The sequence below is a fragment of the Lagenorhynchus albirostris genome, chromosome 11 (genome assembly GCF_949774975.1).
Source record: "Lagenorhynchus albirostris chromosome 11, mLagAlb1.1, whole genome shotgun sequence".
NCBI lineage: Eukaryota > Metazoa > Chordata > Mammalia > Artiodactyla > Delphinidae > Lagenorhynchus > Lagenorhynchus albirostris.
In genome coordinates, this window is record NC_083105.1 from 17,944,291 (window position 1) to 17,965,834 (window position 21,544).

General features: G+C 42.8%; 1 protein-coding gene across 4 annotated transcripts in view; it reads right to left on the minus strand.

Moving 5' to 3' along the window:
- Window positions 1-428: 428 nt before the first annotated feature.
- Window positions 429-21,544, minus strand: part of LOC132529778 (thioredoxin reductase 1, cytoplasmic) — a 90,514-nt gene continuing 69,398 nt past the window's right edge. For all 4 annotated transcript variants that reach the window (XM_060166740.1, XM_060166737.1, XM_060166738.1 and 1 more), the window contains exons 11-14: window positions 18,699-18,806; window positions 15,789-15,884; window positions 12,033-12,167; window positions 429-2,246 (exon numbers count right to left, since the gene is read on the minus strand). In XM_060166740.1, coding sequence (XP_060022723.1) covers window positions 2,184-2,246; window positions 12,033-12,167; window positions 15,789-15,884; window positions 18,699-18,806 — 402 coding nt within the window. In that variant the 3' untranslated portion in view covers window positions 429-2,183. The remainder of the gene's footprint in view (window positions 2,247-12,032; window positions 12,168-15,788; window positions 15,885-18,698; window positions 18,807-21,544) is intronic.

Below are 21,544 nucleotides of genomic sequence, written 5' to 3' on the forward strand. Positions count from 1 at the left end.
AAGATAGGAGTTTCTGCTCATCAACTGATGCATCAGAAAATTAACTGCATATGAGTGAATAATCTGAGCCTGACAATAAACATCAATGGAAACACTTACTGAACCCCGGGTATGTGCCTGATACAGTTCAGAGAGAAAGGAAGGCTCACGTACCCTCACAGTGCTGTTGTCAGGTGGGGCAGGTGGGGCGGTTTTGCCACCTTAAAAACTAAGATGGACAGATCAAGTGGGGATAAGCTGAAAAATGGAATCTGGAATGCCAACACGGCTAAAATGTGAACCTCAGCACACCCACCAGGCCCCGCAGCACAGCATCGATGAAACTCACTCAGCACCTAGTTCTCACGATCGCCAGCAGGAGCCCAGAAGTCCATTTGGCTGTCAGCTGAACAGTCCCAAAACCACCATTCAACAAGAGCCACACAGGGTGGATAGTAACAGCTTTTAAGGTTTCACATGGTTTCTTTTCAGAAGGTTTGTAACAAAAATACACGGAATTTAATACGTTTAATACACGGGGCAATTACGCAGACAAGTCTATAAAGTAGAATCCTTCTCGTGGGGGCAGAACATTCTATTCCACAAAGAAGACAGAATCACAACATGATTAGGCATGATCACCACGTACTGCCTATCTTCTAATTTCAGAGATTGGCAGACTTGGAGAAAAAAACAAATTTAAAAATAAATAAAGAAAACTGAACACAGTCAGCTGTCGCAATTCCCCTCCCCTCTTTTCCTTTTCCCATTGTCTCCACACAGCCAGATGGGACGGAGGGTGAGGCAGGGCTGTGAGGCAGACAGGGTCAGGGGATCTGCTGACTAAATGCTGGGCAGGCGCTGAGTTCCCTGAGGTGACGGAGAAACGTACTTTCAATCAACCACTCAGTGCTGTAGCCGAGACACACACACAGAGGGGAGGGAATGAAAAAGGAGCTACGAGAACTGCTGGTGGGAGGTCTGACGTCCACAACATGTTTAAAATCCAACTTCTGTAGTGGGAAAACGGCCTAAATATGATCCGTCGCCAGTACATTTAGGCAGAAATCTGTAACTGTAGGGTTAATACCTCTTTGTGATAATACGAGTTGGAATGCTAATGGAGCAGAAACACTTCTGCCCAAATTCCACCAAGTACAGTCAACAGAAAAAGCCAAAACCATTTGGTTTTTACACGAAAGTCCTTCACAACCACCTGTGTTCAAAAATAATAAATTATGATATTAACAGCTTTCTTTAAAAAAGTAATTACCACAAGAGTTAAATTGTTAAGTGTGGAAAGACATTTCTCCTATGAATATAGTTCTTAGGAAGGGATAGATGCGTAACACACATGAAAACTAAAGCTGTAGTATTTTGTGATTTTAGCTTAAAGCAAAAGCTACCCCCCAAAAAGTCTTTAAACAAGCGTTAAATGTTTCCCATTGCAAAAGATCTCAGCTCACTTAGACCAGCACACAATGGACTAAATAACGACATTTATTGTTTTTCCCCATTTCAGCTGTGCATCTGCCTCCGTGATGAAGAACAGTGGAGATCACGCTGTACGACCAAGTTCCCTGCATTGGAATATTCCTCCTAACAGGCTGGCCAGGTAGCCATTTCATCATCAGTGGTATAGTGCCTGGGAGCACACCTGGCCAGTGGTGACCACTTGTTTTGGGGAGATGCTCTCTCCCCGGGACAAGCCTAGGAGCCACGGTGCGCCGTCCCAGCAACGAGCCACCTTATTTGCACACGGTGGCCACGACTTGCTTTTGGATAAAAATTGTCTGCTGTCATCTCTACTTTCACTAACACGGCGGAGAAAAAAAATAACCAACCTGAGAAAGGTTGACAGTGAGAATAAGAAAACCTACAAAGGAAAGGCCATGCAAAAACTGCTTCGACGGTTCCATCACCACCCACCGCGCGGGCTTGAGGCTGGTGACTTCATAGACGCCCCTCTGCGAAGCGCTGCCGAAAGCCAGTTTCGAGTACGTCATGCTGACCCCAGTGCGATGCTGCCTGCCACCCACGCGTCACCTCCGGCCCATGAGATCCAAGGGGGCCTCGGGGCTCTAAGCACAGGACACGTGGCTGCTGAAGCCCCAGAACCTTCCGCAAACTTCGCCTTGGACTTGGGCAAGAAATACGTCAGTGGTTTGGAGTCCTGGCGGCAGCACCCACACTGGGGCTTAACCTCAGCAACCGGTCTGGAGGATGTTCTCCCCCGAGCGCTTGGTCACCGACAGTGTCGTGAATACCTGCAGGGAAGGAGACAGCATGAGACTCGGACACGGGCGCAGAAGTTAACTGGGCGCAGCTCAGATAACACCATGGGACTGAGAATGACTTGAGTAACTACTTACAACAGAGATGTAATATGACCAAGGTAAGCATTTCAACACCAAGGTGAAAGAGAAAGAAATGTAGCTTATATCTAATAAAGCACTTACTTGCATGAGGGTGATTAAAATAATACCCTGGTTGTTTACCAGTTCTCTAAAAGAAATGTACCATGAAATATTCTGGACACATAGAAAGAAGTGAAGTGTACTATCACGAACACCCTTGTGCTCACCCAACTCAGGGAGCTTCGTAACACATGGTTCGAGCCCCATGTGTATCCCCTTCCTGATAACTTTCACCCTCCCCGCCCCCTGACTGGTGCTTTTCTTTTGTAGGTTTTTAAAAACTTAATATGCAGACGGCAAGATGGTATATACATCCTCTTCTGCTACCTGCTTTCTTGGCTCAATACTTTATTTCTATTATTCACGCATACGGACACAGATAGCTCTAATTCTTCCATTTCTCACTGAATAGTGTTCAATTACTATAGTATACGATACCATATTAGAGTATAGTATATATACTATAGTAGTGCTCTCCAACCTTTTCGGCACCAGGGACCGGTTTCGTGGAAGACAATTTTTCCGTGGATGGAGGGGGGCGGGGCAGGAAGGGGGTGACGGTTCAGGGAGTAATGCAAGCGACGGGGACTGGGAGATGAAGCGTCCCTCGCTCACCTGCCGCTCACCTCCTGCTGTGTGGCCCAGTTCCTAACGGGCCACGCCCAGGGGTTGGGGACCCCTGTACTATAGTATTCAATCACTCAAATAGTGAGTATATTACAAATTACATACCCAGGCTCCTTTTGCTGGCCACTCAAGCTATAACCAATATGCTATCTGCAACGTGCTATGACATTCTGGTACATCTCCCTGCACCTGGAGCTAGAGGTACAACTGCTGGGTGCGAGGGCAGGATTGGCTAGATTTCCAAAGTGCCTGACGAACTGATGCTCTCACTTGCAGTGACTGACAAGTTCTCCTGGTTTCACATCCTTGAAACATTGGTCCTTGTGGACTTAGAGCCTAAGAACTTTAGTTGGCTTTGATTTGCTACTACTGAGGATTGCCTATACCAAAAAAACAAGGGCTCTCAAACCTTAAAGCCTGTTCACGCTGATTAAAATACACGGAAATTACAGATTCTAATTTGGCAGATCTAGGGTGGGCCCCAGGAATCTCATTTTTAGCAAGAGTCCCAAGTGATTCTAACGCAGGTTGCCTAAAGACCACAGATTAGAACTTCTTGAGGAACACCAGTGTAGGCAACGCACTGAGAATTTAACGCAAAATTCAAAGCCTAGAAGCCCACTGCGTGGTAAACTAACCACTGGTTGCTTAACTTTGTAGTTTCCCCAAACAGGAAACCTGCAGCTCTCCTACAGTCTATCTGTAACAGTAACTCTCTAAATCGCCAAATCCAGAGGGCACCTTGCCGCTTTCATTTCTCAGCCTCTCTGTAGCATTTCTTGTTGTCGATCTCAATGATCTTCTTTCTTCTTTTTGCTTCCGTGAAAGCACTCTTTCCTGTTTCCTTCTTTTGTGGCTACTCCTCAGCCATGGCTTAGAGGTGTGCTGCTGAAACACCGATTTTTTTTTTTTAAATAAATTTATTTATTTTTGGCTGCATCGGGTCTTGGTCGCTGCACGCGGGCTTTCTCTCATTGCGGTGAGCAGGCGCTACTCTTCGTTGCGGTGCACGGGCTTCTCATTGCGGTGGCTTCTCTCGTTGCGGTGCACGGGCTCTAGGCACGCGGGCTCAGTAGTTGTGGCTTGCGGGCTCTAGAGTGCAGGCTCAGTAGCTGCGGCGCACGGGCTTAGTTGCTCCGCCGCATGGGGGATCTTCCCCCCGGAGCAGGGCTCGAACCCGTGTCCCCTGCAGGCGGATTCTTAACCACCGTTCCAGGTGGCACGTCCCTGAAACACTGATTTTCCCCAGCCCTTAGGGTGGTCAGAGCCCCAGGGCGGGTGGGCTGCAGAACCAGGTGCCTGATCTGCTTACTCCAGTGTGCTGCCCAAACAATGCCACCGTCCACACGTGCACGACATGAACAAGGCCAGGCAGCATGGCCCTAAGGGTCCTTCCTCAGCTCTCTCCCCTTTAGATGCTCTCGTCATGGTCTCATTCAGGCAATTACTCCCTTTTAGGCAGATGGCTCCCGGTGAATGGCAGCGCCACTACTTGATTGACCAGGCCACGCGCCACGCATCTGGAATTGACCCTTCACTGACCCTTAATTCCTCTATTTCCATTACTGCTGATGTACCATCTATTAGTAAGTCTTAGATATGTTGTTTCTTTTCTGTCAAATCTGATCCCTCTTCATGTTAACTCTGACTGAACTGTGAGATTTTTGTTAGTTTCCAAAACATATGGTGCCTTCACCTCCCTGTGATGACACTATATGGACCACACATTATACATTCCCGCCCTACTGGACACAGACGTGGGGGGCAGGGGCTTGCTCTGGCCAAGGATACATGTGGAAGTGGGAAGCATCACTCCTGAACAGAAGCCCTGGGCACCAAGGCGCTTTCCTATACCTCCTGTCCCTCTGCCATTCAGCCAGCTGTGCCCCTAGGAGAGGCTGCCCCACCAGCCAGGTCCTGGAGTGATGATGGAATTGGAGCTGAGCTGCAGCTGTTCCATGATGACCTTAGAGCACCACAAGGAATAAACCTCTGTTTTTATAGGCAAAAAAAACCCAAACAAAATCACCACCCAAACTGATAATCTATACTGCCCAGGCATGAAAACATAAAAGGACTTTGTATAAAATCAATTAAACTTAGAAACTTATTTGGCTGCTGAATACAATTAAGATTTCAATCCAGGGGCTTCCCTGGTGGCGCAGTGGTTCAGAGTCCGCCTGCCGATGCGGGGACACAGGTTCGTGCCCCGGTCTGGGAAGATCCCACATGCTGCGGAGTGGCTGGGCCCGTGAGCCATGGCCGCTGAGCCTGCGCGTCCGGAGCCTGTGCTTCGCAACGGGAGAGGCCACAACAGTGAGAGGCCTGCGTACCGCAAAAAAAAAAAAAATTTCAATCCAAATCTTTTCGGTCACACCAAGTAAGTTGAAAGGTAACTCTAAGTAAGATTCTGCAGAGTCCATTTGTCCTACTCTAACCCAGACCGACCTTTGAGAACCACTGAGTAAGTGTCATACTGAGACAGGAGGCTATGGCTGATTTGGGAGAGACCCCAGTGGAAGCGAGACTCATCAAGTGCTTGTATCACTGTCAGCACACCTGGACAAGCTTTTTGGTCAGCTGCATTCTCTGATTCCTGAGAAACAACTGGTCTCCTGATTTTTATTTTTATTTATTTATTATTATTTTTTTTGCGGTACGTGGGCCTCTCACTGTTGTGGCCTCTCCCGTTGCGGAGCACAGGCTCCGGATGCGCAGGCCCAGCGGCCATGGCTCACGGGCCTAGCCGCTCCGCGGCACGTGGGATCCTCCCAGACTGGGGCACGAACCCGTGTCCCCTGCATCGGCAGGCGGACTCCCAACCACTGCGCCACCAGGGAAGCCCTGGTCTCCTGATTTTTAATACAAAGAGGAAAGAGCACAAGAAATCGAGGCCACTTTGACTTATATAGGTCAAAGCAACAGGAATCAACATCAAAAATACTTGTGAATAAAAGGGGAAAATACTTTTGTGTAAAGGAGGAACAATACTGAGAAAAACCCGTGGTCTATTTTAGCCTTAAAAGCAGGAACAAAGCCTTTTTTCTTCCTATATATCAGCAGCGCCTCAAAAAAGTCAGACCCAAGTAATGATGGCTAGTAAAACATTTAAAGTATGAACCCAGAAGAAAAATGTGTGAACAGCTTGCATCCAAAAACACAGTAATTATAAGAAAAAAAAGGTTCATCCTTGTTAATAAAGATATGTGAAAATCCTTGAAATAGTTATCTTTCATACTTATTAAAGAAAAAGTTACACTGAATTTTGCAACGTTTTCATTAGCACTCAAATTCAACGCTGATGACACTATAAACTAGTACAATTCTTCTTTGAAAAGCAATACAACTCCCTTGTTTAAAAAATGTGTGACTGTGGATGAGGACAGAAAGATAATATGCGATAATGAAAATAGCTGTGTTCGGATGATGGTATCATGGGCAATTTAAAACACCATCAAACATGCTCTCTCTCCAATTTTCATAAAGGAAGAAAAATAATGAGGTAGGGAATACATTAAAGCAAATTCCAGGCTTGTGAATTTGCAAGCTTATGTTTTATTTCTCAGGAATTAATTTAGAAATAGAACTTGTAGGACATGTGGTTAAAAAACTAAACCCATCAAAAATGGAAACAAATTAAGGGGGAAAAAAAGAGCTCTTATCAATAGCCAGGACATGGAAGCAACCTAAATGTCCACAGACAGATGAATGGATAAAGATGTGGCACATATATACAATGGAATATTCCTCAGCCATAAAAAGGAATGAAATTGAGTTATGTGTAATGAGGTGAATGGAACTAGAGTCTGTCATACAGAGTGACGTAAGTCAGAAAGAGAAAAATAAATAACCGTATGCTAACGCACATATATGGAATCAAGTGACTGATGAACCTAGTGGCAGGGCAGGAATAAAGACCCAGATGTAGAGAATGGAGTTGAGGACACAGGGAGGGGGGAAGGGTAAGCTGGGACGAAGTGAGAGAGTGGCACGGACATACATACACTAACAAATGTAAAATGGATATAGTGGGAAGCAGCCGCATAGCACAGGGAGATCAGCTCGGTGCTTTGTGACCACCTAGAGGGGTGGGATAGGGAGAGAGGCTCAAGAGGGAGGGGATATGGGGATATATGTATGCATGTAGCTGATTCACTTTGTTGCACAGCAGAAACTAACAACACTGTAAAGCAATTATACGCCAATAAAGATATTAAAAAAAAAGAGCTCTTATCTATTTTTCTTATACTGGAAAACATGCTGATGTTAAAGAGATGGGGGAAGCCAAACTGCTGCTGCTGGTTAGTCTAAACGGAAAAACTGATGGGGTCAGTTCTTACACATATTTTATACGTGCAGAGCTGCTTTAGAATTTTCATAAAAATACATGTAAAAAAAATGAGCAGAGGCAGCTTTTCGATCCCAGCACAAAGAACACTCACAAAAGGGCAAATGCGATAGGCACGTACCTCACATTGCTTATCTGGCCAACACCTCCCAGCCTCACAAGACCCCTTTCACTGAAGACTGTGATTATGTTGACTATTAATAAAACAAAACTTCTGACGTTTGGCACTACAAGTCATTTTAAGACATTTCACAGGGTCTTCTCTCTGATGCTCCTTCTTCTTGAGCCATTTTTTCCCCTCTACAAATAAACTTAAGTTGAAATTATTACTCAAAATGATGTGTAATCAGTTTCCTATTCAACTATTACTGCTCAGATGTCCAGAATAACTTATCACCATATCGTCCTCACACTGAATAACGCTCGTGCCATCACTGACACCCCAGGCCTTAAGACCCCCCTCTCTCGTACTGAAACCAAGGGGCCTTCAGTCAAAACAACAGGAGTCCCTCCTCCTCCTCCAGCAATTCCAGAAGGAAACCCTTTGGAAACTATTTTGCTCCAAAAAGCAAAGCCTCCACTGAGGAATTCATCAACTTTTGTAAGCAATTACTTCTGAGAGCCAAAGGTTGTGCAACTGCCCAGGTTATTCTATCGAAATGGTACGGAAGAGTTCATTCAATGAATCATTCTGCAAACCACCCACAGCTGGTACAGGAGCCGGGCTAGTTCTAAACACTTGAAAGCAATGCCCAGGACCAATGTTCAAATTATTACTGTTTCTAATCCATCCAACGGACTGACATTTGTGAAGTTTGATAAAAATGATTAGGAAACAAACTTTTAAAAGGCATGTAAAATTAAAACCCAAGTTTTCTATTATATCAGATACTCTCAAATTACCCTTTAAGTTTCTAAACCTTTTTTCTTCATTTCCATCCCGATCTCATTACGGACTAGTAACAAACATTCTCTGGACTGCATTTTGAGTGGCACTCCTGTACAGCACATGGCTGTTTGCTAAAAAAACAAACAGAAAAAACAAACAGTGGGTCCAGTAGCAAATCCAATTACATACTATGCCAGCCAGAACTCAGCATTTAGCAAGAGTGCCCCTAAAAATCCCCTACTGATCAAATTTTACTTTCCCTTAATCAAGAAGCTTTAAGGAAGATTTCCACAGTCAGAATTTTGTCATAAGTGTTTGGTTTTTCAAAATCTAGTTTCTAAGCAAGTTGCTCAAAACCAGAGGTAAAAGCAATCACCAGAGGAGCTTTCTTGAAATATACCTCCTTGCTCCACCTACCCTCTCCCCAAAATACTGTAACTATGATTTTTTAGTCAAGCCACATCTTCTGTAATGAAATACCCTGGGGAAAACCAGCTAACACATGCAGTTACTGAGTATCTGCCGAATGCCAGGGACTCCCCTAGATACTTTCTGCACAGCATGGTCCATTGGCCCTGTGAGTTACAGCATCTCCATGTCAAATGCTGTGGGAAGGTGTGTAGAGCATCGTCTGCACTGCGTGGTGTCTTGGAAGCCAGCCTGCCTGAGTTTGGATCTTGGTTCTGCCACTTCCAAGCTGCCAGGTCACTCAACCGCTCTGTCCTCAATTCCCTCAGGTGTTAAATGGAGACACTCCTGCCACCCACCCTGTGGGGTTCCTGTAAGGACTAATAAGTAGGTCAGCACGCGGAGGGCAGGGTCCTGACACAGTCAGTAAGCCCTCAGGAAACTCAGCGCTTCTGCAGTGTGATTCCCCGGGAAGCTGCTCTTTCTACGACTGCTCCCTACTTCAAGCCGCAAACGTGAACCACTCTCAGTTCTTCCCATTTCCAAACAGCGGGCTAGTGCGATCAACTCCATCTCCTATTCCCTCCCGCCTGGACCGTGTCTTCTGACACACACTGCCACGACCCCGGCTCAGGCCCCTGCCCCTGCCCGCCTCCAGACGTGCCTCGGCGGGACCTCTCCCCACAGTGCAGCCGGAGGGATTTCTCTCAGTAAGGTGTCTGATCACGTCCCCCCCACCCACCCCCGGACCCCGACCCCGACCCAGCTTTAAAGCACTCTTAGCTGAACTGTAATGGCCCCGGGATGAAGTCAAAATGTCCCGCCTTGGTTTATGAGGCCATGACCTTCCTACCTACTTCTCCAGCCTAATTTTATCATTTTTCTTAGCCCTCTCTGAGCTCTTCAAGCTACAGCAGCGCTCAGGGACCTGAAAGGCCATGAGCTCTTCCACAGAGCTCTCGTATCTGGCGTCCCTTGACCCTAGGGCTCGCCGCACTGGACTGCAACTGGCACTTCCCTCACCTGCCTCCCTGCTCCGACGCACATCCTAAATCCTTGCTGCTCCCCAGGGCCCAGCACAGTGCTAGGCACATGGCTGCATGACAGGTGCGCTCAGAGGGTGAGAAAATAGCATCCAGGGTTTTAATCTCGTTAATCAGCCGCCAGCTTGGAAAAAAGAAGAAAAAAAAGCCCCATCAGAGGAGAAGAACATTCACCTCTGAGCTTCAAGGTCATAAGAGAACCAACAGATGGAGAGGCACAGTGGCAAACATCAAGACTTAAAAAGGGTTCCCATGGTGCCAGGCGTACGGCGGGAGCAGGCCTTTGGCTGGCCTCCCTGCGGGCCCGGGCTTCAGGAGGACACCTGCCTCTTCACTGCACCTCTCTGCCCAGCGGGCAGTCATCCTGCCAAGATGCTGCTGCGCTCTCACTGCTGCTGGCTCACAACACAACACGACACGACACGATACAACACAACCAAGTGAGGCGGCAGGAGGCAAGCACACGTCAGCCTTTTCAACCAGCCCACTGAGAACCAAATTCAGATTAAAAAGTTAGACACTCGCAGAACCAAGTAGGGAAGTTACGTCTTTATCCCTGTCGGAGATGACTGTTCTTATTTTAAAGTATCTTAGACTTTTAAATATACTCACTGTCGTGGGTTGAATTAAGTCTCCCAGAAAGATGTTCAAGTGCTATAAGCCCTGGTAATGTGCACATGACCTTATTTGGAAACAAGGTCTTTGCAGATGTAACCAAGTTAAAATGAAATCATGCTGGATCAGCGTGGGCCCTAATCCAATGACTAATTATCCTTACAATAGGAAGGAAATTTGGCTCAGATACACAGGAGATAAGATCACATGAAAAGCAGAGGCAGAGACTGGAGTGATGTGTCTACAAGCTGAGAAATGTCAAGACCTGCAACCCCAGAAGCTGAAGCGGCAAAGAAGCCATCCTCTCTAGAGCCTTTGGAGGGAGCACAGCCCTGCTGACACCCTGATTTCAGACTCTAGCCTCCAAAACTCTGAGAGAATAGATTTCCATTGTCTTCAAACGCCCAGTTTGTGGTGGTTTGTTACATCAGCCCCAGGAAACTAACACACTAAGTGTTCTTGAAAAAAAAAAAAATTAAGTTAACTGGCTCCTTCCCTAGACAGTCTCAGTCATTACACTGAATAAAAGACATACTGGGCTTTCCTGGTGGCGCAGTGGTTGAGAGTCCGCCTGCCGATGCAGGGGACGCAGGTTCGTGCCCCGGTCCGGGAAGGTCCCACATGCCACGGAGCGGCTGGGCCAGTGAGCCATGGCCGCTGAGCCTGCGCGTCCGGAGCCTGTGCTCCGCAACGGGAGAGGCCACAACAGCGAGAGGCCTGTGTACCACAAAAAAAAAAAAAAAAAAAAAAAAAAAAAAAAAAAAAAAAAAAGAAAGACATACTGCCTGTTCTTTAAGAGCTTTTAAAATCTATTCTCTTTTCAATTTTTATTTATAATGTTTGAAATTTAGTTTTACTTCACAAGAACAACAGTTTTCAAAAAAAGAAGAAAAAAACCCCACACAGAACAAAACAACACATACACACAAAGTTTTCTGTGAATAATGCCACTAAACAGGTGCTTATTAGTACAGAGGAAGACACTATCCCTACTCAGGGAAAAGGCAAAGAAAAAGGAAATGAGAACATTTTTCCAGGCTGCAGTTCTCAGTTCCATACCTAAGCCTCTTTATGAGATAACCTCTCCCCACCTCCAAGTCCTCCAGCGTAGACACTTTTTTTGGTTTCCAGGCCCTACTTAGTGGTATCACAATATTCGACTCTTGGAATGAGCACCGACAGGCATGAAGAAACACTGACACCCAGAGGCCCACATTGGTCAATTTCCAGTTCTACTGCCATTTGCTTGATCTTTTACAAGCCTCACTTTCATTCTCATTCTTTAATGTCAAAAGCTCACAAGGTAGACATCATTTAGCCTCCAGGTAGCTCAGGGATAACTAGGACTGATGCTCTTTCTGGGTACGAACAGCATTATTAGCTGACTGCCAGGAAAATAATTTAGGACACATGATAAATAAAAGATTTGAGGCACATCTCTATAAAGCACTCTCATCATTTTTACCATTTAATAGCATGACGGTACTATCTGGTTACCAGGAATGAGAAACATATGAAAGAGAAAAAATCATTTCTAGAGACAAGGCTTTCTTTTGAGATATTCTCCACCACTAATCAGCTCTAAGGAGGTAAAAGTAGCTCGAGTACAGCAGAGAGAACACTAGCTGCAGAGTCCCAGATCTGCCCCCTGTAAGCCAGGTGACGCTGTCACTTTGAAACAGAGCCTTTAAAACGTAGTGACCCACCTCTGCGCAGACGGGGTGGATTCCGATGGTGCCGTCCAGCTGGTCTTTGGTCAGCCCGCACTTGAGAGCTACTGCGAAGCCCTGGGTAACTTCTCCAGCATTTGGACCCAGTACGTGGAAGCCCACAACACGCTCCTAAGGTACAAAAAAGTAATAAAATTATGCGGCTTTTCCCCCCTCAACAGACTGGAATATTTCCCCAGTCTAATCTAAAACCCCCATTCAGAAATGGCCAAGGCTTATACTAATGCTTGCTGCTAAAAGCTGTCTAGGCTGCAGATACTCCAACGTGGGCCAGTACAGCACGTGTGGTCACATCAAGCAAGAAGGGAAAGACAGGAATCGGCCATGGATGATGATGAAGAGACACATGAAAAGCAAAAATGTGTGCAACCCATAAGCAGCAAAATGTTCTGGAAAATGTTTTCAAAGGGCCGTTCCATTGTGCCCTCATCTCCTCTATCTGATTGTCTCAAAGCTCCAGATAAACGACCTGTGGTAGCTGAAACACTGAAGAGCAACCATTCAAATTAAAAAATCATTTACACTAAAGTTTTGGGGGTAGATAGCACAGACTTAAGATCCTTCCAATGTGAAAACACTTTTTAAAAAATTTCTTATTGGAGTATAGTAGTTTACAATGTTATATTAGTTTCAAGTGTACAGCAAAGTGAAATCAGTTATGCATATACGTATATGTACTTTTCTAGATTCTTTTCCCATATAGGCCATTACAGAGTACTGAGTAGAGTTCCCTGTGCTATAAAGTAGGTCCTTATTAGTTATCTATTTTACATATAGTAGCGTGTATATGTCAATCCCAATCTCCCACTTTATCCCCCCCCTTACCCCCTGAACCACAAGTTTGTTTTCTACATCTGTGACTCTATTTCTGTTCTGTAAAAAAGTTCATTTGTACCTTTTTTTTTAGCTTCCACATAAAGCAATATCATATGATATTTGTCAATCTCTATGAGTGAAAGCAAGAAAAAAAATATTTGGCAACTCTGAAATACCTGTGTGGGAATTATTTTGGATAAATTCTAAATCCCAAACTCAGGCTACCTCTGCCAAGAGCAGGGAAGCCTGTTGCGTTCTACTGCACAGACTTTCCGAGCCAGCTCGGGGGTAGTGCATCCAGTCCAGCACCCTCACAACAGACCAGGTAGCTCGGGTGGTGAGGTGCAGAGCCTGACCTAAGGTGCCATGCTCCCTGGAAACAATCAGGAAAGGCATTCTGGATGTGATACATTCCATGTTAGACTCTTACATTATTCATCCTGACAGTCAGGGGTTGTGTATATGGATAAATAAAACACAAAATATACTAGGCTCTTAAAATATGCCAGATTTACATGTAATAATATGGATAAATCTCAAACTGAGATTCAAAAAAAAAAAGTGCAGGCTTCTATTTAGCTGAGGATACCACTCTTGTTTAAACCACATTGTATGACATTTATGGTAAGTAATAGGCAGCAAACGTATACAAATATGAACAGGTGAGAGAGTCCAACTTGAGGACAGTGCTGCCTCTGGAGTAGGGAAGGAATGAGGGGTAGAGGATCAAGAAAGAATACGAAAGACAGCACCGGCACCAGCTAGTGGTTAACAGCACAGATTCTACGTTGCCTGGGACTGAATTCCAGCTCTGCCATTAACTAGTAAGTACCCTGGCACAACTATTTAACTTCCACACTTCAGTTTCCTCGTCTATGAATGGGGATAACAATAGCACATACCTCACAGGGTTATGTAAGGATTAAGTAAGTGCGTACATGTGGACCATTAAGTAGTCTCTGGTACATTTCAAGTGTTCAATTACATATAGGCTATTATAAACTGCCTCTGTGATGGTTTATCTCTGATAAGAGAAAAGCTCTGAAGCAAATACACCAAAGTGTTAATATTCATTTGAGTCTGGATGGTAGGTACATTCTCCCAACCCTTTCTGTAAATTTTAAGTATTTCGTATAAAAAAAGAATAGCACACAAAAAGCATAAAAGCCTGGTAAGCAAGTATTATCTAAAACCAAGCACATCTAGACACTGTGAAGTGACTGACTCAAAATGAATAAAGCAAGCCCCAAGGATGGTCAAGTTCCAGAAGCAAGCTTTTGTATGAGACGGCTAATGACAAAAGAGCAATGACAAGTATTCGTCTCTTCTAATACTATCTTTTTTTTGTATTTTTTTTTTTTGCAGTACACGGGCCTCTCACTGTTGTGGCCTCTCCCGTTGCGGAGCACAGGCTCCAGACGCGCAGGCTCAGCGGCCATGGCTCACGGGCCCAGCCGCTCCGCAGCATGTGGGATCTTCCCGGACCGGGGCACGAACCCGTGTCCCCTGCCATCAGCAGGCGGACTCTCAACCACTGCGCCACCAGGGAAGCCCTAATACTATCTTTTTTAATGAAAATAATTGACAACACTGTCATCCTATTTATCGCCTCAGTCATTTTAATTAAGGTGAGTTTACCGGTAATGAAAATTATTTTTCATATTATATAAAAAATGCCAGGTTTCCCTGGTGGCGCAGTGGTTGAGAGTCCGCCTGCCGATGCAGGGGACACGGGTTCGTGCCCCGGTCCGGGAAGATCCCACATGCCGCAGAGCGGCTGGGCCCGTGAGCCATGGCCGCTGAGCCTGCGCGTCTGGAGCCTGTGCTCCGCAACGGGAGAGGCCCGCGTACCGCCAAAAAAAAAAAAATTCGATTTGCACAAATGACACAGCAGTTCAAAAAAAACAAGGACAAAACAACTGGCTACAGTTAAAATTAAAGACTTGCTCAGTGTGAAACTTTTGAGGTTTCATTGATTGCCTTGAGCAAATGAAGTATCTCTTGCTAGACATAAGGCTGCCAATGAGAACGTCTGACATTTTCTCCTTTTCTCCTTTCTCTTCTACAGTAGCATGGTATCTAATGTATACTCATACAAATGACATTATTAAAACTTATGTCTAAAAAGATAAAACTCTACATGAAATTGTCCTCTATTTCTACTCTGTATAGCTTGTTAGAGGTTATCATAGTATGTCCAGTTTTTAAATGCATCTATGATGACCTTTTTTGTAGAGGATCCAGGTTTTCCTAGAACCTTGGGTTCTGCAAAAAGCAATCTGCAACTGTGCTACTGTGTACAGTGGTCGTTTCTGAACAGGATATATCAGTTAATTATACTCAAATCCCAAGATAAGAAAATGAGTTTATTAGCCTTTTAACATACGGATTCTTTAGCATTGTTTATAGTTTTACTGGGGACACTTTTTTTAAAAGTAAGATCTCAGTTAAGTTAAAACTACCAATTCTCATAAAGATTCAATCCACATAGGTGAAGGGATATCAGGAGGTACAAACTTCCAGTTACAAAATAAATCAGTCACCGGTATGAAATGTACAATGTGGGGAATATAGTCAATAATTATGTAATATCTTTGAATGGTGACAGATAGGATACAAACTTGGGTTATTACTGTTCTTTTTTGTTTTGTCATTATTTGTAGACAGTTGACAGCTTCATTGGTCCCCTCTAATAAACACAAGCAGTTCTCAAGTTGTCCCTCTGGTTCCTTCCTCCAGAAAGTTCTGACTGCCTGCCCACTACATCCACTGCAGACGTGAGTCAAGCAGTGTCATCATGGGCCTCTCCCTGGGATAACATCCCAACAGGAGACCTACAGGTTGAACGCTAAAGGAATGCAATGTATGTACCATGTGAAAAATTAGCAGAAAGGTGTAAATAAGATTAGCACTTACACTGTCTTTGATATTGCAGACTATTTTTGCATAACATTTGTTGTTATCTCTTGATGGAATCGTCCATTCCAATGGCCAAAAGTGACTATGGTAAACCTAAGAAGAGGGAAGCACAATTTAGACCCATCATCTTAAGAAGTATGTCTGTCAAACATGAGTTGTGGTGTGAAGACGGTGGAGGCTCTTTAATGTTTAGTAATTAGACTTTCATTAAACAGTAAAATTCATGGATACATAGGAACCTGGTCAGAAGGTAAATAACTTTAAACTCATAGGTGACAAGCCCTTTCGCTATAAGCTCATCCCTTAATTACATTTCAACCTCCAACGAACAGACCTTATGTAACAAGAGCAAACAAATGAGAGAAAGAATCCATGTAATTACTTGCTGTCTTGCATTAGAAAAAAAACAAAACAAAAAAACACCATCTAGCTACCTCACAGGAATGACAACTTTGGGCAAGAAACAAGTAAGGTGCCAGGAACAATTATAGCAATTATCTAGTTCTCTGACTTAATATTTCCAAAAATTTTCTCCTCTGAAATTATTCACCAAAAGTACTGAAGGAGAGAAGGAAGGAGGGAGGGAAGATGGTACATAGAAGGACAAACAGACATCCTTACTGACATTTCATAAACTTAAGTCTTGGATGACTGAAGGGATTTTTTTCTCCTCCAACTGCTAGCCTCAATTCAAAACATATATGGTTGGTAGGACCTTTTAAAAACATACTGATTATGTAAACATTATATAACATTCTTTTATCTTGTAATATGATGTGATTTTTTTTAATGTGTGTTACAATATTGAATGTGTAGTATCATAGTACTGCAACCATTACACCGAGAAAAAATTGGTTAAAGCAATTACCCCCAAAGGCTAACAACTGCTGCGTTGTAAACATAAGCCTATGAGTAACTGTTTACTATTTCCCTTGCAGTTTTCAAGATTTCAACTCAAATGCATTTTTTTATAATAAAAAATCCGAATTCTAATAAAACGAATTCCAAAGATTATCTGTGAAGAAACACAGAATATATACATTAAGAACCTTAAAAGTTAAATACCTTCTGATAGCAATCTATCCTCAGCAAAAAATCAGAGAAAGAGACAATGAGTAGCAAAGATGTTCACAATTCTATTTATAACAGTGAAAAACTGTAAATAATCTAATAAAAGAAAGTCTTACCAAATTACCATACAGCACCCCTAAAAGGAAATATTGCACAAGTCATTTTTAAAAGCGGTGTTTTTAGAGGGAAATGGCTTGTGACCTAACGTTAACTGCAAAGTACGACAGAAAACTGCACATAACTTAATCACGCTTAAACTAAAATGTATATACCTACACAAAATTATATACACACACAATATATATAACATATAAATACTTAGAGATTAGTATATGCAGAAGTATTAATAGCAGTTATCTTTTCATGAATTAAAATTTGTTTTTATATTTTCCTAATTTTTCAAATTTCCTATGAGAATATATATATATATATATATATATATATTTTTTTTTTTTTTTTGAGAATATATTATTTTTTACAGTCAGAAAAGAAGTGTTGGGCTTCCCTGGTGGCACAGTGGTTGAGAGTCCACCTGCCGATGCAGGGGACATGGGTTTGTGCCCCGGTCCGGGAGGATCCCACATGCCGCGGAGCGGCTGGGCCCATGAGCCTGCGCGTCCGGAGCCTGTGCTCCGCAACGGGAGAGGTCACAACAGTGAGAGGCCCGCGTACCGCAAAAAAAAAAAAAATGTAGAAAGCTCCTATTTAATACAGTCAACTCATGTTTAGCATTCCTAGTGGAAAAGATGAACATAACAACAAATTATATCATTTTATTATTTTTCAATCCAAAAACTAACTTTCCTAATTTTAGAATGCAACCTGTGACTTTATTTAAAAAAAAAAAAAAGATAAGAAGAAGAAGGATTGCCTTCCAAAGCATGTTGGCTTTAGGCTAATATTTTATTTATTTATTTTTTTTGATTTTTGAATTTTATTTATTTTATTTTTTTATACAGCAGGTTCTTATTAGTTATCCATTTAATACATATTAGTGTAATATGTCAATCCCAATCTACCAATTCATCAAGAAATATGAAAATAATGTGTTACTGATAGACTGATATTACATGCTACTACTGAAGCATATAATAAAGATTAAGAAATTTAAAATAGACTTTTATATTACAAAATTTACTCTGATTCACAAATCTGGTCTTTTAGAAGGTTTTACTGGAAACTTTTTTCCCAAGTGATTTAAAACAGCAGACCCTATGTGCAGCATTATTCGTATATATAAAGGTAGTTATTTCATGTGCATTTTCCTTGACTATATACAGGATAAAAGGTGACTGGCAAAGTTAGTATAAATTAGAGGGTAATGGTAGAAAAAAAAAAGTTAATAAGACAGTAGAAATGTAGGTACTTTTTAGTTTCCTTCCTTGTATTTTTAACAATATAAATAATAAAAAGAAACAGTAAAAGTGGTTTTGAAAAGTAGAACTAAGTATTACTGGGTCAACTGATAAAACTGATAAATGGAAGGCAGGTCAGATAAAAGTATTGTATCAACATCACATTGTCTAAAAAATAGTAACCACTGTGTGGTTATACAGGAAAATGTCCTTGTTTATAGGAAATACACATTCAAGTATTTAGGGGTAAAGGGGCATTCAACTTACTCTCAAATGGTTCAGGAAAAAGAAATACACACAGATGCACAAAGGAAGAGGAAGGGAACATGCAAAGTATAAAACAAACGGGCAAAATGTTAATAATACATGAATGTGGATAATGGGTATACAGAAATTCTTTGGGCTATTTTTCAATTTCTCTGTATGCTGAAAATTATTTTAAATTTTGGGGGGAAAAGTAGTAGTAAAGAGTAGAACTTACCTCAATATTTTCTTCCCCAAATTTCTCCACAGCTTTCTCTTCAGAAAGACCACAAGCACCATATTCCAAAGGAGTGAAAACGGTCGTTGGAACATTTTCATAGTCACACTGTTTCAAAATGGAGGAAAAGAGTTATGACAGAAGGAATTATAACTCAAAAGAGCATATACTTCAAAAAGGTTCAAATTTAGGAGAGGAAAACAGACTAATAAAAACCTACTATGCTGAGAACCATTAACTGATATGATAAAATTTCAGCAGCGGTTTAAAGTCCGTTAATACTAGTCATGAATAAACAACTTGCGTGGCCTCTCCACCCATCTACCAACAGATATTACAAGGACATCCTTTCTCTCCCTTAAATAAAGCAGCCAAAAACACCACCAGTGCACCCAATGCTTAAAGTCTCCTATTATCAGTGGCAGAAGTTAACAGACTTTATTGAAAATCAATCAGGCAATACAAATCAAGAGCCATAAGAACATTTAATAATTTTTGGCCCAATAACACCACTTTTAGAAATCTATAATAATAATTTAATATATAGCAAAAGCCACATGCATTAATTGAGCAATGCCGCAGTTCTCATCAACAGTGGCAATATTGGAGCGGCTTTAAAATGCAAATAAGGAAGTGATTCTGTAGTACATATTTCCAATGCAATCTTATGCAGCCATTAAAATGGTAATGAAGGCCACAGCAACAAAAAAGTTCATGATTATGACAGTATTTCCAAAGCACATTTTAATAGGCGTAGATGTCGGAAGGGTTCTGAAGTGAAACAAGTTTGTAAAATGCTGTAATTAGCAAATAAACAGGTTTCTCAACTATCAGATTCCTCAGAGCCTTTGATATGCTGATGTGAATTGTGAAAAATGTAATTATGTAAGTGCCAGATATGTTTGCCAATGCTATTTGGTAAAAACCTACCCAGTCACATTTGGACATAGAGGTAAAGCCTAAATTTAAGGTAAACGCTTAAAATACGAAAAATACAATTCTCCCTCTCTAACACCATAGGGTGAGATTTTTAAAATGTGCCTCCCTCTAGAAATAGCATATATAGTCTTTTTTCTCTAAAAAGAGCACAGATCCTTGGAATTCCGATTCAAAAGTAAAGGCAGACATCCACTTACAGCCATAATGGACCAGGTTTACTTCCTGTTTTAAACAACTAAAAAACGGGACAAATATGCAATATTTTTTAAGACACTGATGGTAGGGTGTGCAGCACTGTGGTCCCTGTGAGAAGGGAAACAAATGAGGTGAGACCAGCGATTGCTCTAGTCTCCTGCCCAGAGCAGTTTCCAGGGCTTGGTGCAAAGAGAGGGAACAGAGTGCAGGGTCTTCCTGAGTTATGGAGACAGAGATCCCAGTTCAGGGAAGCCAGTGTGGCCCGAAGCCGCAGGGCAGAACACCAAAGTGGGTAGAGCTGCACAAGGAGAACTTAAGATCCGCAGAGAGGGCCTCCTGAGATTTGGGCTGAGGACTGATCTGTAAATGGATGCCAGAGGAAAGCACTCAAGGGTGAGGAAAGAACCACTGGAAATCAGTGAGCCCCCAGATGACCAGAGCTCTTACAGGACGGGAATCAGTTTCTGTTCCCACAGGCCAGAGTAGAGAGAGTTCGTAGTAAGAGGAACGGGGGCAGAGTCCTTGAAAGGGCAACAATTGAGTAGTGGAACTAAATTGGGCCTAAATGAAAGGCTGCTGTTGACAAACCTTAAAAAAGCTGAAAAGCAAGCTACACGAGGATAAAATTAATCCCCTGTAACATAATGGGCCACCAGAACAAAGTCCAACACTATATAAGGGAATTCAACAAAACCCAGCCCCCAACAGTGTAAAATGCACAAAGTCTGCATCCATCCAAAGTAATACAACATGCAAATGAGCAAGAACACACAAACTAATACCAAGAGGAAAATCAATCAACAGAAACAGACGTTGCAAAAGAGAGAAGGGGATTAGCAGAGGACATTAAAAGAGCTATTATAAGGACTTCCCTGGTGGCGTGGTGGTTGGGAGTCTGCCTGCCAATTCAGGGGACACGGGTTTGATCCCTGGTCCGGAAGGATCCCACATGCCATGGAGCAGCTGAGCCTCTGCGCCACAGCTACTGAGCCTGCACTCTAGAGTCCGCGAGCCACGGCTACTGAGCGCGCGTACCGGAATTACTGAAGCCCGTAATTACTGAAGGCTGTGAGCTCCGCAACAAGAGAAGCCACCGCAATGAGACGCCCGCACACCGCAACGAAGAGTAGCCCCTGCTCGATGCACTAGAGGGAGCCTGCGCACAGCGGCGGGGACCCAACACAGACGAAGATTAAATAAATAAATATTTTTGTTTTTTTTTTTAAAAGGAGCTATTATAAATGTGTTCTGTAGACTCAAGAAACTAGAGAAAAATAGGAATCCGCTGAGGAGAGAAAAGAAAAATATATTTTAAATAAGTAAAACTCGTAGAGATGAAAGAAACTGCTTGAAGTGCAAACTACACAGAATGGGATTTATATCCCAAGACAGTGCAAAAGAAAAGATCAGTGGACTTGAAGACATTGCAATAGGCTCTCTAAAAAAATAAAGCACAGAAACAGGGAGAAAAAACATGAACAGAGCATTAGAGACCCACTGAGGGAACCAACATTCATTAATGTGAGGCTGAGGGGGAAAAAAGAGGGGGAAAGCAGAAAAATTGAATGGCTAAAAAATTTCCAAATTTGATGAAAGCTATGAACAGATAAACCCCAAATCTCTACACACCACCAGCAGAATGCCGAAACATGCAATGATCAAAATGCTAAAAAACAGTGATTAAAAAGAAAATCTTAAGAGGAACAAAGATA